General features: G+C 38.2%; 1 protein-coding gene and 1 long non-coding RNA gene across 2 annotated transcripts in view; both read right to left on the reverse strand.

Moving 5' to 3' along the window:
* Nucleotides 1-17,052, reverse strand: part of LOC108103897 — a 35,664-nt gene that overhangs the window by 11,345 nt on the left and 7,267 nt on the right. The gene's annotated exons all lie outside the window — the stretch shown is intronic.
* Nucleotides 1,557-2,468, reverse strand: LOC108103895. Its single transcript, XM_017209640.2, has 3 exons — nt 2,063-2,468; nt 1,923-2,001; nt 1,557-1,868 (listed from the first exon to the last, which is right to left on the reverse strand). The coding sequence occupies exons 1-3, from the start codon at nt 2,234-2,236 to the stop codon at nt 1,642-1,644; spliced, it is 480 nt and encodes a 159-aa protein (XP_017065129.1). The 5' UTR covers nt 2,237-2,468; the 3' UTR covers nt 1,557-1,641.

Below are 17,052 nucleotides of genomic sequence, written 5' to 3' on the forward strand. Positions count from 1 at the left end.
TAAATATTTCTTGTCTATAAATCTCCATAATCTCAGCTAAATTCAAAAGTTTCTAACATATTTCTAAGAGTGTCATTTCCCCAAAAAGAAATCTTCCACACTTCGCTCATTTTTGAAGGAGGGGGGCGGCGCTGACGCCCTCAAAGAGCGCTTTGATTTTCTCACGCCGATAAAATCAAAGACTCCAAAAGACAGACAGCCAGATTTAGGGATTAAGAAGGCGGCAGTTGAGTTAAGCAGGAAAGGCAGGGGGCAGATGGCAGGGGGAGGAAGGAAAAGCAGGTCGTGGAGGAGTGCTCTTTCGATTTTCGACAAGGGTCCTGGCAGTTGTCCTACTTCCACAGATTTCGGCGCTAATTCACTTTAGCGCGACCAAAAAACCAAATTAATTGCTGACATTTTCCCCAATACAAGTGATTTCGATTTGCTTTTTCATATATATATATGGGAGTATATATCAGCCACAAACTGAAAGTAAAAGCAAAACCTATATATATGCGCATAAATTACAGAAGCCGAGGCTGCGAGTTTCCGGCTGCTTGACTGCCCGCCCAAACGATTCAATTAAATGACCCCGAAAGCTAATCGCCCGTTGCGATTGACTTCGGCTAAGAGAAAAATCAAAATCAAAATGAAGATGAAGTTGAAGTTGAAGTGGAAGACATGTCCCGGACCTTAAGGCCACTTTATACTGTATGTTTGGGACAGGTGAAACTACTTTTCGACATTGAGCCATCATCGCAGGTTGCTTGGCATCTGGAAATTCCAGAAAATCCCCTTTGAAGAGGCGCACTATACAGAGGAATCTGTTTCAATTTGCTTCGAATTTATGGCCAACTTTATTCCCTCCTCACTCCTGCCATTGACAGGCTTTTCCCCGGCACACCAACACACACACACACACACACACACATAGAGAAAAAGTTTCGTGAAAAGCGGGAAGGCCAGCCCCTCTCTCTCTTAACCAAAAAACCATTCGCATTGAAAATGCTTTGCGGCCATGTCAAAAACATTCGCCAAGTGCAATCGAACGAAGGCAAAGGTAATTGTAATTAATTTGCTAAAGCTGAACGGAAAATCGGAAAACTCAATCCAAAATGGCAACACACAGCCGTTCCGTTTTATCCAAATGCCACAGATTGTTGCATTGTTGTTTGGTTTCGTTTCGAAGTAAGTCTATTTGGTTTTTGTTTCGGTTAAAACCCAAATAGAAACTATCTCACTAGTTGGTTTTCGGTGTTGGTTTTGGTTTTGCGGGAGTGTTAACTGAGAATAAATAGAGGGAAAAGTTTGTTAAGTAAAACTACAATTCAGTGGAAAATGGGGTATTGATGGGAAACTGTGGCTTTTAGTTAATGATAATTAATGAAAATATATCGAAATTTGTTAGATTTTGAAGTCATATAATCATAGAATAAGGTTGTTGGTAGCTATAATCTACCAACTTTCAAAGTTTAAACCCTTTTCCTTCAACTTTTCTCTAGAGAAATCCCTTTCCTTCTCTAACAACCAAAGTTAATCATTAACCTTCCATAAAACTCAATCAAACTAACTAGTTTAGCGTACATAATCCCATCTCTATTTATTAAATTTAATCACAGCTCAAGGGGGAGTTAGAAATAGTCACTAAAAACCCAAATCCTAATAGGCATCCCTTTGGCGTAGCCGTCGATTTCGCTCCTTTTTATCCAAATACGTGGTCAATGAGGATTTACTAGGCACTGTGACCAGGATGGGCAGCAACTGCTGGCAACGCTGCATCACATTCCTCAGTTTCTTGGCCGCATCATAATCGAGAATGATGATGCCAATAGTGGCCTTCTTGTAAACCAAAAGAAAGAACCTCTCAAGTTCCTCTTGGGGAGTATCTAAAGTTAAAAGTTAAACCAAGTTAAGGTATCTAAAATATCCAAACAACCCACCGCTTTCCACCATCATATAGTTACGAAACCTTTCCCTTTGATAGCCAACTCCAGCTAGAAGAAAACCCAGGGTAACCTCCTAGTCATAACACGAGGGAAATTAGTGTTTGTAAATAGTAAGAAATCGAAAGATAACCCACAGGAGAAGCCATCACAGCTATTCGCAGGACATTCGGATCCTCCACAATATGAACATGATGCGGTTCCACATCACTTAAAACGCTTTCGGTGTCCGATCGTTCGCCTCCATCGATTTCCTGCTTTTCCTGCTTTTCCGCTACGCTTGAACCTTTCTTAGCTGTATTCGTAGGCATTTTGGAATCTCAACTCCCCCTTTTCTGTTCTTTTTTTTTAAATCGAAAAGAAATTTTGTGACAGAAAGTAAACAGGTGATCAGTTTTGGACTTCCCTTCTTAGTTCTGCCAAAAAAAAAAGAAGTTATTTTAAAGAACTTTAAACAGGGAGAATCCCCTCTTTTCAGAAATCAAAGCTAAAAGTTAAACTGATGAGCTTTTGATGAGTGGCAGCCGCATTGATTGGGGATGGGAAAATGTGTGTTTTATTTTTACAACTTTTTAATGAGTTTTCAATAAAGTAAATTCGGGGCAGCTTAAGTCGTAAGCCCAGAGACTCAATCTCAATTTCGGTTGGCAAAATTCGTTTTTTATTTTCGGATTTTATTATAATTATTCAGTTTAAGGGCTTTCTCTCTCTCTGGGGCCAGCCCAAAATGAAAATTCAATTATGACATGACATAAATTTTCCGACTTTCTGCTTTGCCAAAGCAACTTTCATGCCAGCAACTTAGTATTTGCAGCTTATAATTATTCAATCAATAAACTGTAAGACTAAGTAATGAACTTATTTCACTTAATTAGGCGGTGTTAAGGTGATTGGCAGACACAATGTTTTTGGCCTTAGTGAAGTGAAGCAGCCCAAATAGACTTAAGTCTCGTCTTCATTTTCCAATGTAACCACATAAACTGAAATGCCACATTCATATAGCCATTATAGCCAAATCCCTGGCATGTCCGAACAACACAAGCGAATTATTGCATTAGCCTGGTGAATAATGCGTTAAAATTGGACAAGGCAGGCTTGGCTTGACTGTGCCAAGGGAATATGTTTATCTACTCTCGCATATCGTTTATCTAACACACACACGAGGAATGCCAAAGATATTTGCAACTTGGTTTAGCTTGGCAATCGCAAAAATTCCACATTCTCGGGATATTTGCAGGCTCGCTGATGATGATGATGCTCCTGCTGCTCCTCCTCCTGCTGCTTCTCTTCAGCAATCCCATCTATACAGTGCTGGGAAAATTCAAACAGAAATCAAAACTTCATTGTTTTCAGTTCAGCGATTGCTGGTGCAAACAGAAGGAAATTGAGTTTTCCCATGTCCGAGCTTAGCTTGGAGGGTTTTTCCCTCTCTGTTCTGCTTATCAACTTATTGGCTGGTTTCGTAATGATTTGCTGATAATAAACTGGCAGTTGTTGATTAATCAAAAGGGGGGTGGTGGTGGAAAGTAGTTTTAAAAATGTCAAAGTTCTTAAGGATTGCTGAATACTCTTTCCATAAGAGGCTACTTTGGTTCTAAGTTAATTTCTTGCGGGTTTTAAGCAGGAATTAAAAGGTTATTAGGTTGAGAGATTTCAAATCGTCTTAAAGATTTCTTTTTTTAGCGTTTTCAAACCTCTTGAATTGGTTTTTTAAAGATTTCAAAGATTTCCTTTTGTGATAAATCAACATACATCGAAGATTTCCTTGTAAAACGCTTTCAATTCCAATCAGAGTTATCTTTTTGATTGATTTTAATGAATTTTCAGCGCTTTCCAATCACCAGCGATACTTTCTAGTGCCCCATCGCTTCTACTTTTATATTTATTTACTGCACATTTCCATTTTCCCAGCACATTTTGTGCCGAGAATTGCTTTGTTTTCGAATCCACGCCTGATTGGAACGAGGAATTCTCATTAAGGACATGTCTGTGGTGACCACTTCCTTTGCCCCAACCCCATCCCCATCCCACCAGCAAGCTGTTTATTATGTGGCAAAGGGGGACGGCGGACGACGACGAGTCCTTGGTCCGTTTGCCATTTGCCATTGGAAAAGTTAAGCCTGCCTCCGAGTTGCACACAGATGTTGCACATTCACATTCGCATAATGTTGCGATTGCCGGGTGTCCTTGCCACACACACACACTGGCTTGGCTCATCCGCCCACAAAGGCGGCTGCAGTGCAACTTTAATAACAGCACAAATTGCGTAAGCCACCAAAAACCATTAATAACTTTTTCCCTGCACCTGTACAAAATGTTCAATGGCGACGGTGTTTTCCTTGGACCACGGTACGTATGCGTGATATTAAGGAGAAGAAGCAGCAGCAGCAGCGGCAGCAGCAACATCTGTTGCCTGCCTTTCCCCCCTTGGTAAGCGAGCGCTGTTGTGTGCCTTTTAATTATTGATTCCGTGTTGCCATTGAAGTGATTAATATTTTGCGAAACAGCCAAAACGTGGCCGCAGGATATATTCGGGATCGGAATCGGAATCGGAATCAGGATTGGATTCTGTTAGCCAAGGACTCTCTCCTCCTCATCGAACTCCCACCGATTCGCAATTCGAATTCGCTATGGACCACAGTGGCCAGGGGCTTCCCAAAGCGATTGCCACTGATTGTTTTATTTCGCTTCATAATTGCATTTTCTTGTCACGGCCATGTATGAGCGCAAGGGTGTATGACTGTGTGTGTGACTGTATGTATGTGTATGTGCCACAAATTTGCACAGAGAGTTGGAACCCACATTTACAGTTCATCCAACTGAGTTGTTAAGCGTCCGTCAGTGGGGAAAACAGGTTAAATAATTAAAAAACATGTTCGTTCGCCGCAGTAAAATAATAAAAAAAAAGATGCTTCGAATGTGGTTTTCTTTTTTTTGGAATTTTCAATTCCATTTACAACATGGCCAGGGAAATTTAAAACACAATTTCCAAAATGAAATGGCAGTTGTTAAGAATTGTTAAGAGGAAAGTTTGTTAAGCAGGTGTAGGAATAATAAATTAATTAAAAACTTAATTAAAATGATCAAATGATGTCTTTTTAATAAATCAACTTAAAAGTTCTTTTTTTTCCCTCAAATCAAAATACTAAAAAAAACAAATTCAAGAGAAAAAGTTCAGAAAAAAGTCACAGACTTAAACTTAAATCAAACTCTCGCTTTATCACACTTTCATTAACATTATTCAAATGCCAAAGAAAAACTGTTAATTATTTACTTTCCTAATAAAGCCCAACTGTTTCCAATTCGGAATGATGGGCCATCCATCATTTGGTGTTGCCACAAAAAAGGAAAAAACAAAATAGAAGGTGTTTGCCGAAACGAGGCAATGGGACTGTGCAACAATTTGCCCAACTCGAATGACACTGGGAAATGGGCGAAACTTTGGCAAATTTAATGCATACACAGGGAGAAAAAAGGAGTTCGAAAAAGCAAAAAGAGAGTAGAAAGTTGGCTTACAAAAAAAATCCAAAACTAATACAAAATTAGAACTTCAAGTCAGCTAACAAATAGCAAACCTACTTTCTAACCACCCACTTTTTCTCTCTCTGCATTATTCAGAGCTTACCCTTAGACCCATGCAGTGTGTGTGTGTGTTCTTGCATGTGTGTGTAGTGGATATCGGTGTGCTCTCGTTTTAGGGCGAGGAAAAGGCATCAATCTTCCTCCATCATTGTCAGTGGCCGATGACGATGACGATGACGAAACAAGAGCGAACCAACAAATACAGCATTTCTACACACCCCCTACCCCCCTTTCACTGATTTTCCATCACCCCCTGCAGTTTCCATACCCCCCTGCTGTTTCCCTTTCACATTTCTCATTTCCGCAGCAGGCACACAAAGTAAATGAAAAATCATCGCCGCCCGCCGCCTGTCATTTCATAATTTTAAAAGCTCCAAAAAAAAAAGAAATATTTATAATGCGAATATGAATATATATATAGATCATATATAGGATATATACTATATATATAAGCCATCATATTTGCAATTCGCTCTTCCTGTTTTGTTTGTCAATAAAGCCGCCGCGCGTAATAAATTAATTATTTATTTGCCATCAACATCAATATTATTTAATACATTTCCCTTTCTCCCTTCTTTTCTTTTTTTGATGCCACGGAAAAAGGTGGAAAAAGCGTGAGAGTGAGTGAGTGGGCAGTGTAAATTAGCGTAATTTTAAATTACAAAATAAAGAGAGGAAAATTAAGCTGATTTGTGGGTTTGTAAGAGGCAAATAAAGGTGTTTCATGATCATATTTTTAGTTAGTTTAGTTTTTCCAACTACAAATTCTAAAAAGAGATGAAAAAATAACACAAAAATATCCCAAATTTAGTATTTTTCAACTTAAAGTAACTAATTTTCACTTAAATCATTTAATTTAACAACTTTCCTAGTTAACAAACCCAATTTACTGCCGAAAAAAGCACTTCTAATGCAGTTAAAAAAAAACAACATAAATATTTCAAATGCTGTTTGTTTGGCCAACTAAAATGGCTTTGTTTTGATGATGGCTTGGACCTACTGAAAACTCATAATTCTAATGCAATAATTCACTCATCTGTGTGCTGGATGCTGCCTGTTGGCTGTTGGATGCATAAACAAATTGAAAAACTTTCGCCCAACTTTCACTTTGCACCTCTCCTTCCCCCTTCTTTTTTTTTTGCCTTACTTTTTTACCACCAAGAATCGCTCAAAGCGACCGCAGGCAGAGCCATCTTCGTTTTTCCCTTTATTTTTTTTTTTGTTTTTTTGATGCCTTTTCCATTTTCCACAAACACACTCACACACGTCTACAACCGCCGCCGCCCACTGAAAACAACTTATATTTGAACAGTTTTACGGCAAAAGTTTTTCACAGCCAGCTCTCGAAAGTGTGTTTGGACAGGAAAAACCGCAAAAAGGAAAAAGTGGGGGGAAACAACAGAAGGAAAATGAGGAGATGACGGAAAAATCCAAAGTCCACAAAATATGATGAGACGAGGGTCTAATCCTAGTAGTTGAGCGCCGTTTCATTGGGCTTCCACTTTCTTTTCAATCTTTTTTATTCTTTTTTGTAGATATTTTTAATATTTTCTGTCTTGTTTTTTATGACGAATTGGATTGGAAAGTCTGGTAAATCTCATGCTCAACTTAAGGAAAATAAAAAAATATATACAACATCCACAGATGCGACTTGGCAAACAAATTTCAAATGAAAGTTTTCGGAGGGAAATCTTTGTTTACCTGAGAACAATGGAAGCCAAAGTAAATTCCGGGCCAAACATACAGGCAAAACTCAAATTTTAGACAGTTTATTAAGTTTCCCCGGAAGTTTCACTCTGCCCTTCTATCTATCTCTCTTACTCATTATGACTCCATCTCTGTCTTTCTTAATTTAGGTTAGCATTTGTGGGCCAAAACTTTTTAGGATTCCCTCTCAACTTGGCCGTCGAGAGAACTTTTAGAATCACTTTCGCTTCGTTTACCCAAAGTTCGTGCGGGAGAGATGATTATTCGTTGGTTGGTAACTTGGCTTAAATAGGTTACGACGGGCAAAGTAGGTTTTATTTTTAGTATTTATTAATATGGTTTTTTTTTAAGGGAAATGGAAAGTCTTTTTAATGTGTTATTTATTTTCTTTTTATGGGCAAAAAGGCTTTAGAAAGGTTTAAGAACTTAAGAGACTGGCATAGTTTATAGTTTTAAAAATCAAAAATAAACCAATTTCAATTTTATCTAACAGAAAACTAAAAAATATAATAAATTATTAGCCAAATAATTATTGAATATTATTAAATAAATATACAAATTTATACAAAAAAAGAAAGGGAAGATGATATTTGCTTTCCACATTTTTAAAAAATTAAAAAACATTCTTTTTTGAGACTTTTTTATAAAGTAAGCCAAATTTTGCAGCTATAAAAATCAACTAAAAATAATAAAAACCCCTATTTAAGCCTTAAAAATGCCTTTTAAAAATCCAATAAAATTCTATAAATATTTTATTTCCATAAAAAAGATAACTCCTTTAAAACTTTAGCCTCGCAAAAACAAAAAGCCCTTCTCTAACCTGCTTAAAATCTAGTTTAAAAATCAAGTTCAAGTTTTTAGCATTAAATTTCCCCAAAAAAAAAACCTAAATAAATCCCCTAAAACTGAAACTTAAACGTAAGGGACCTAAAAATAAAAACAAATTAGGCCTGGCATTAAAATGCAACGCACACAGCCCCCTCCCGCGCTTGGCTAATTGAATTGTTTGCTCCTTGCCGCCTGCCGCCTACCGCCTGCCTCTTACCTCACCCACCCACCTTGCCATGCCACTTCACTTCACTTCATTCCACACTCCATTTTGGGATTTTTACGCCCCGTGGCCAGAATTTCGGCACTTTCACTGTATGCCACACTCACCTGACACGGCAACATTTTAACGTTTTTGTGTGTAATTTGAAATTTTGTTTACGCTCGAGCTTAGGCCACACGCTGAACAAACACAGACAGGGGTGAGGCTTTTCTGGGTTTTACCTTTCCCTTCCTTTCCTCTAAAAATATCCCTCAGTAATATTGCCCCCCAAATCCAAATCTCGTCTGCGCACGCAACAAAGTAGTCCCTCCCCTCTCTCTCTCTCATACATAAATATTTCTATCAAATTTCAATTTGTTGAAAATTTTTCCGTGGATTTATTTTGCATATTTATATATATATATTTTTTTTTTTTATGGGCTGCCATGGGGAGACATAATTAAGCCGCCGTCTCAAAAGAACTTCTGCCGAAAGCCCACAAAAGCCCCGGCCAAGAGGCTGTCGTAATTAGAAATCTACAAAACAAAGAGCTGTGCCCCTGCCCTCTCCCATCACCCATATACCCTCTACCCTCTACCCTCACCCACTCCCACTCTCTTCCATCACAATCCAGACAAAAAAAAAGATGGAAAATTATTTAAGTAAAAACAAATACCGAAACACAAAGCCGAAAGCCGAGAGAGATTTGCGTCGTTTTTAATTGCTGTGTGGAAAGGCAGGCAAGCAGCAGAAAATAAAAATAAAAAACAAAAAAAAGGCATAAAAAATGGCATAAAAAAAATGAAGAATAATTCCAAAGAAGGGAATATTTTTATACATAATTAATTACCCCAAGCGCCTGGATGATGGTTACGGGCGGTTGCCAAAGTAATGGCCTAGTTCAGGGGCTTCAACTCGCGGCTTAAACGCTGGAAAACTTTCCCAGAATATATATCTATATATATATATCTATATATATATCTACTAATTAGGGTGGTTGGAAAATTATGCGGCGCACTTAAGCCGCATTAAGTGCGGATTTTGTTTACATTCTCTCACTCGAATAAGAGGAAGATCCAACTAACTAATTTGTTTGCCTCGCATCGCTGTTGTTGTTGTTGTTGTCCACCTTTTGAGGTGCCACCTCTATGCTATGCTAACCACCTCCCCCCGTTGGCCAGAAGGCGGACCCTGGCTAACATGGCAACAATTGAACGGAAGTTGTCCCCCCTTACAATTTAATCCTTGGCAACGCAGCGGCAGTCTGCTGGCTGGGCCTGCAAAATCAGTCTAATGATGGCCACAGTTGGGGGGAACCTATTGCCATGGCCGGCACTGTAATGGTCAGCACATGTCCCAGTGGTTACACTCTGAGAAAAACAAGCTGCTAGGAAAGCTAAGTTTCTTAGTATTAAAGAGATATCTAAGGACTTCCTTTTATAGGAAATCCAACTTGTTGTTCCCTTTTACAGTAACCAAAATCGAAAATCATTTCCCATTTTCTCAATTTCCCAATAATCCACAGTGCACTTTGAACGGCAAGTCAGCCTTTCCACCTGCTAATTGCCTCGTTAGCGGCTTTCGGCAGCGTGGCTTTCATCTGCCCAGCAGCAAGCAGACTTACTTCCTCTTTTTTAGAATATTTCCCTAGTCCTGGCGAATCTCTTCTGCCCCATGTGGGTGAGAGTCACATATATGTTATGAGTGTCGAGGGGGTGGGCAGGCGAACGGAGCTACTTCCTTATTGATTGCCCAACGTTAGGATATATATATTTTTGAGTTGTGTTTTTGAGTGGAAGCCAGGCGAGTCCTTGACAATGACATGTTCATGGCATTTAAGGCGGAGAAAGCGATGAAATCGCTGGAAATCAAAAGGGGGGCGGGAGCGGGGAAATTGAAATGGTTGTGGGATCGCCTTTCCTTTTCCCGTCTAACCGCATTTCTTTTGTGGCACACCGCCTGACAGGCTCTAACTTTATTACATCGTCCTTGTCTGCGTCGAGTGGTTTTGCCATCTGTTTGCTGCGACCCCCCTCTGCCCGTGCCATAACCATTTTCCCCACCCACTTTTCCAGCCCATTTTCAGGCCATGTTTCTACTGTTTTCTGCCGAAGCAGCAACAGCAGCAGCAGTAGCAGCAACAGGCAAAATGTGTGCGGCATTGCGGCAAAATGTTCAATTTATGTATAGTAACGAAATGAAAGACCGCAACGAAACACCCAACCCCAGTCCAGACTGGAAAATGGGGATGGAAAATCGTCGGTTGGTTAGCTTGGATGTTAGCAAACATCGTTTGGCAACTTGACGCCTGTTTGGACATAGTTTCATGGCAGCATTTTCCCCCAACACAAATTAACATTAAAGAGCGCGCACGCGAATGTGGAAATAAAATTTGATAGCACGCGGGCGGTGGGCGATGGGCGATGGGAAAATCTCAAATAAAATTTTGTTGGATTTAGAAGGAAAGCCCAGGGTAAACACTAACACACACACACACACACGCAGAAAAGCAACAGGAAAATGCGGAGCAGGAAAAATGTCCGAGTTAATAAGCTGGAAAATGTGCCCTAATGGCGTCAAGTTGAAAGAAAGGTCAAAAAAAGCGACGAAATGGGATTGGGATTGGTCCAGGACAGGAAAAGCCTGCCGGAAAATCAAATGTGCCCTACTCCCCCTTACTCATCCTTCTGCCCTGCCTTGAACTAGACTTTAATTGAGACTAATTGATGGTGTGAAAGAGGAGGGCGGGGGGGAGGAAAGACTGCCTAGCTGGCTGGCTGGCTGGCATAAATTGTAAACATCTTCCAAATTAATTAAACTGACATTTGCAGGCATTCGAATTAATATGAAAATTCCCATCCATTTCGGGTTTTCCTTTTGTTTTCCACAATTGCAATTGAAGGCGATACAAATCCATTATATTTGCTGTCTAAACTGAGGGGAGGGCACTGAGAGAAATGAGTGGTGCTTATTGAGAAAGAAGATTTTGATTTTGTATTAAGAGTATTAAGATTTTTAGGAAGTTGCTAGCTTAAAGGAAAGGCAATAGATGAAAATTTCTTCTTTTTTTGAAAATTTGAAAAAAAAAAAAATAAATATATGACAGAAAAAGGTATGGAATATAGAGCATAGGATATAAAAACTCTTTTTTTATATTTTTAAATAAATAAAAAATAATAACCATATATATATAGAGCTTAGAAAAGTCTCTTAAAATGTTAAAAAAAAATAAAAGAACAATTTTAAAGAATTTTTAGGCTGTCTTCAAGCAAGTTAAAAAATGTTTAAAAATATTTACATAACATTTTTAGACACGAAAAGCTAATAAATATTTTTAAAAAATATTTCTTTGTATAAAAAAATAAGTTAAAAACTATATAAAAAATAGAAGATATAGCAAGCAAATCCTTAGTCAAAATCATAATTTTAATCTTAAAAAAAAAATCATAAAGGAAAATTTAACCTAAAATAACAATTTTCCCACAAATTTCTACAATAATTTCCCGTTTTTCCCAAGTGGCAGGCACCCCACTTTTTCCCCCTCCTCTCTACCACTTGCCACATTTGCACACTGCCACTCATTTTATGGGGCAACTATAAAAAGACGAAATTGTTCCGGCGTAGCACTGTACGCACTGTACGGCAAGAAAAACGGACACATAAACGCGGCCCGGCATTGGCATTCATTAATTGCTGTCCGGGCACGTGAGTGTATGAGTGTTTGAGTGCGATCATAAAATTTGATGATGCCTCCGCCGTTGTGAGTTAAGGCCAGCCAAAGCTGCTGGATGCCGGACTACTACTATATGTTCCGCCAATGCGGCGTTATTAAAAACTGCCAACACATACACTGACACACACTCACACACACACTTGCAAACACAAACATTGCGCGACCAACAATACAAAGACAAAAGCCAAGCGGAAACGGAAACAATGTGGCAAATAAAAACAGAAAAATTGTAGGAAAAACAAGTGGTAAGCGCGAGCGTCGGACACAGCCGGTGGCGAAATTGGCAATGGCATTAACCCATCGTTGCCGACAAAATGCCAGCCACCACAACCAGCTGCAATAATAAAAACGTCTCACGGAACAAATTTTTTACGACCAACGAACTGGAAACGCCCTTACAGGTTAATCTAGAAAGAAACTTCTGGGAAAAACCATTCAATCTTTAAGGGAATTTATCAATTATTCAAAATTATTAAATAAAATAAGTAAAGTGAAAGATTATTTAAGGTAATCATAGAAGGATTAAGATTTTAAGGGGTTTAGTTAGTGGAAATGGAAAAATGTTATCCGTATCTCAAAGTCAAGCTGATGGGAAGCCCTAAAATTTCATTGGGAAAATGTTTTGCCCCTAGGAAAAGCCAAATGGAAACTCAGCTTGTGTGAAAATAACAAAAGCCGCAGCGACAGCCAGTAATAATAATATTTAATATTTGCCAACTTTGGGATTTTCATATCGTTTAAGCATTTCCTTCCTGTTTCGACTGATTCCTTTGCCAGCTTCCTGTTGTTTTCCCATCCCGCTTTTTCAGCCCACCTCCTCCTCTCAGCTCTTTTCGCTTTTCATCCGGAAACTTATCCTCTGCCATGGCAACCATTTAAAAATCGTCCTTGGCCTGCGCTTTTGTTGGCCAAACTGAATCGAGCCATATTGACGAGGCGGCGGATAATTGCCTCGCCTCTCACTCTGGACTCTCAACTTTCGATTTTCCACCTGCATTTCTTTTTTTTTTTTTGTGCAGATTTAAGGGACTTATTATCCTTGCGAGCACACCACTTAACACCTTCCCATTACGGTTATGCAACATTAAGAAGGCAACATCGATTAAGCAATTAAAGTTTGCCGCCTGATCTGCCACAAAAACCATAATCCCTTGATAGGTCGACAGAAAGTAAAATGAAAATGAAAATGAAAATAAATAGTGTCGGCGGAAAAGCACAAACAATTCGAAAGCTGCAAATACACAGCCTTTTTTATCATCAACGATTTTATATTTTTAAGGGTATATATACAGGATATATAGCATATATTTTATAAGCCAATAGCTGTGGGGAATATTTGGGAAAATGTTTAATATTGCAACAGCCAATTAGGCGTGAAATCACCAACGTTTAAACGCATTTTCTTTTGTTGATTTTATAAAATATTTCATGAGGAAAAGTGTGGCTTTTATTTAAATACGTTTTTTAGAAGGTTTTTATAGGCAGAAAATTTTTAAATTTCCAGGAAATTATATTTTAGTTTCAGACAATTTTAAAAGTAAATGCAAGTTTGAGGGTTTCCTCTGCTTTTTTTGTAACCTTTTGTTAATATTAAAAAGCTGAAAATCATAAACATAAAAAACCTTTTCTAAATTTTAAAGTTAAATTTTAAAGTTAAAAAAGAAACCAAAAATTCTTCTCTTTAAACTTCTTTTTTCCCCTTGAATTTCCAATTTTCATAGGCAAGCCAAAGGAAAAAAAATAACAAAGGCCGTGACATATCCTGAAAAGCGCTTGAGTTTCCTCTTCTTTTTTTGTTTTGTTTTTAATTTCTGGATTCTGCCAGTGGAAAACCCTTTGCAGCCATGAAAGTCGATGGCGATTTTCCCCTGAAGTGGCAACCAAAGGGTCCCCACGTTGGCCCATCGACGCCGCATTCCGTTCTGTTATCCATTTTCAGGCCGAAAGGAAAAACGGCGGGATGAAGGCCAGGGATAGAAAATGGGAAAATTCTCAAAAGGGACTGCTGCTAGGATCGGGGATTTGCCCAGTTGACAGCTGTCAAACAATGCTCTTCGCAGTGCGAAACGCATGTGAATGCATTTTAATGGCCCGGCACAATGGGAGACTTTTAGTTTTCCCTCCCCCCTCTATCTCTGTTCCTCTTAGATGCAGATAAGCTTTTTGTTTTTTTTTTTTTGGGGTGGGTGGGGAAAACAGGGATAGCTGAGCGGTCGTAAAGGCGGCAAAAATGCTGCCCCTAGCATGGCGGCGACATTAAAAACCGTTGTCGTAGATGTTTATTTGTCGTAAAGCAAAAGCAAAAGCAAAAGCAAAAACGAGCTCAAATTGCAAGCATTGTACGCAGATGCAGGCTAAGATACGGGAAAATTCCCACACAGACACACACACACACACAGTTACACAAATAGAAAGCTGAAACACACACACATACGCCAAAAAATAGCAAATTCAGCGAAAGTTCTTACTAAGTTGTAGGGCAAAGAAAATCTTATTGGTTTTTCATATCTTTCCAAAGGCATAAAATACGAGTTTCAGGGGAAGAGGTTACGATTTTTCTGATAGTTTTAGTTACTTTTTTTTTACTGATTTTATATTTACAGTTTAGAATATATTTTGACTGATTTTTTAGGAAAATAAACAACTTTGTAGTCGTTTTTAGGTAGGAAAAGTCAAGAGAAATCATATAAGAAGTTTGTCTTAATATTTTTCCTTGATATTTTCACTTTATATTTGCATTTATCAATTAACTTACTAAGACTTTTTGGGTTTCTTCTGAAGAAAGTTAAGCTTAAGTTTCCAAGTCTAAAAAACTTTAAAATATTCCTTAAAAAAGTAACTTTTACTCCACGAAATGGTTTTCTTTGATAGATTTATGGATTTATTCCATTAAACAGACACACTTTCTTGCTTTTCGGTTTTGTATGAAAATAAGTAGAAAAAAAAACTAAAAGTAAGAAAATCTCCATAAAATATTATAAAAACAAACATAATTTCTTATTTTTAAATATTTTTAGCCCTTAAGCCCTTATTAATTTCCCCTAAAAAAAAACACAAATTCCCAATTAATTAACCAATAAATTTATCATCAAACCGGAAAGTATCTTAGAAAGTATCTTAGCTGCCTTTGAAAGTATTGACTTGCTTGGCTTAGGAATTTAACTCGAGAAAGTATCTTAAAGCCGCCGTGAAGCGAATTTTCGTTGAAGGCGGCGACCAACGGCCATGAATATTTATCAAGAAATTATAAGGAGATATTTTATGCCTGTGGTTTTGTCGAATAATTCCAGCATAGTTGGCCGAGATAATCCAGTCATATTCCCCCTTGCCTCTCCTCTAACCTACACCAAATGCCATTAGAAGATTCTTCCCTGCTCCCTCTCCTATCCTCTAACTAACTCTCATTGGAATAATGATGAAGGTAATGAAGGAGCTGATTTATTTGCATTTCAGCCTGATGGACTACCCAGCCAGTCAGTCAGTCAGTCAGCCCTCCTGTTAGCCATCTATCCCACTCGTTTTAGCCATCACAATTAGCCCATAGATTTTAATTATCATAATGATAATTGCCTTATGGCGAGGCGAGTGTTGTCGCAGTTGGTTTAGTTTTTGGGCATATTTAATATTTGATCGTCCTGGCAGGGACGGGAGACTGGGGCCAGGGCTGAGATGTTTTTGCTTTGATGTCGACTCTATCTCTCTTTCTCACTTTCTCCTAATTGGATTGCATCCTTATTAATTAGGCGGTGTCGAGATATGGCAGGATGTGCCACAAAGACGATCTGACAGCTCGTCCTTTAGACGTTCTCTTTCTCGTTCTCTTTCTCTATGCAAATCGAGTCGAAATAACGAAATAACTTAAGGGGGGCCTTAGACAGCGGCAGGGGAGTGGGGGGCGGTGAGGATGTAATTAAAATATGTTGCCAAAGACAAACAACAACAACAAACAACAAGCAAAAGCAGCAAAAGCGAAACTGAAACACGCACAACAAATTGATAAAAATGCAAATTTAATAGACTCGCAAATCAATTTGCATAAATCTTGGCTCGGCTTAAAATAAATAAATAAATTTGCAAATGCAAAATAAATTAAGGGGGTAAACGAGAGGAAAAACGTGAGGAACTCACTAGAGAAAAATTAGAAAGTCAGGAAAAAGATTTAACAAGAAAATCCATTTAAAAAGATAGAAAAAATCAAAAAAATAAAAATCCCTTTGATGGTCATGAAATGGTTCTTAAAAATCTTAAAAAATATATATTTTTAAATTAATGAAAATATTATAAATTAAAATTCATAATTTAAACAAAATTTTAACTAATAAACCCTAATTTTTAAACCTTAAAAAACCTAAACTGGCATTTAGGTTTTCCCCACCAAAAAAAAACAACAGCCAGCCCTGGGCCTGGGACTGGAAAATTGCCGGTGAAAATATGCTAAATGGTTTCTCCTCCAGCCAGAAAATGGAAATAAAACAAAGCAGGGCAACGATAACAAAAACAAAAACAATAACAAATATAAAATAAATAAATAAAAAATGGAAGAAAAAATAAAGCAAGAAAAAACAAGAAAAGCGGGAAAACAACTTGAACATCACGGCGTCGTAACTGGCAATTGACTGCGAACAGTTGTGCATATAAATTGAGGCAGGATTGAGATGCAAGGATACAGAGATACAGATACAGATACACACATATAAAGATACAACAGATATACAGATATATATATATATATAACATAACGAGACAGGGAATGTCAGGGGGGAAAGCGAAATGACAGCCCCCGAAAAACGAGATCAAGATTTGTTTCGTTTCCATTTCCGTGACCATTTTGCAAGCATTTCTCCCTGGTGTTTATCCACCTGCTTCTCCATCACTTTTCCTCGCTTTTCTTTCCTCAGTTTTCCCTTCCGTTGCGCCCTCTCTCTCTCTTTCTCTCCCTCTGTGCGTGTTTATTTGCCTGTACATTATTTGTACACACGATTGCCTTACGCATATTAAAGACGAATTCATAATAAATACACAAAGGCATCGTCCATGGTCGTGGCCATATCTTCCAGCAATAATCTGGTTGCCTG

This window comes from Drosophila eugracilis, unplaced genomic scaffold (genome assembly GCF_018153835.1).
Source record: "Drosophila eugracilis isolate 14026-0451.02 unplaced genomic scaffold, ASM1815383v1 contig_408, whole genome shotgun sequence".
NCBI classification, from domain to species: Eukaryota; Metazoa; Arthropoda; class Insecta; order Diptera; family Drosophilidae; genus Drosophila; species Drosophila eugracilis.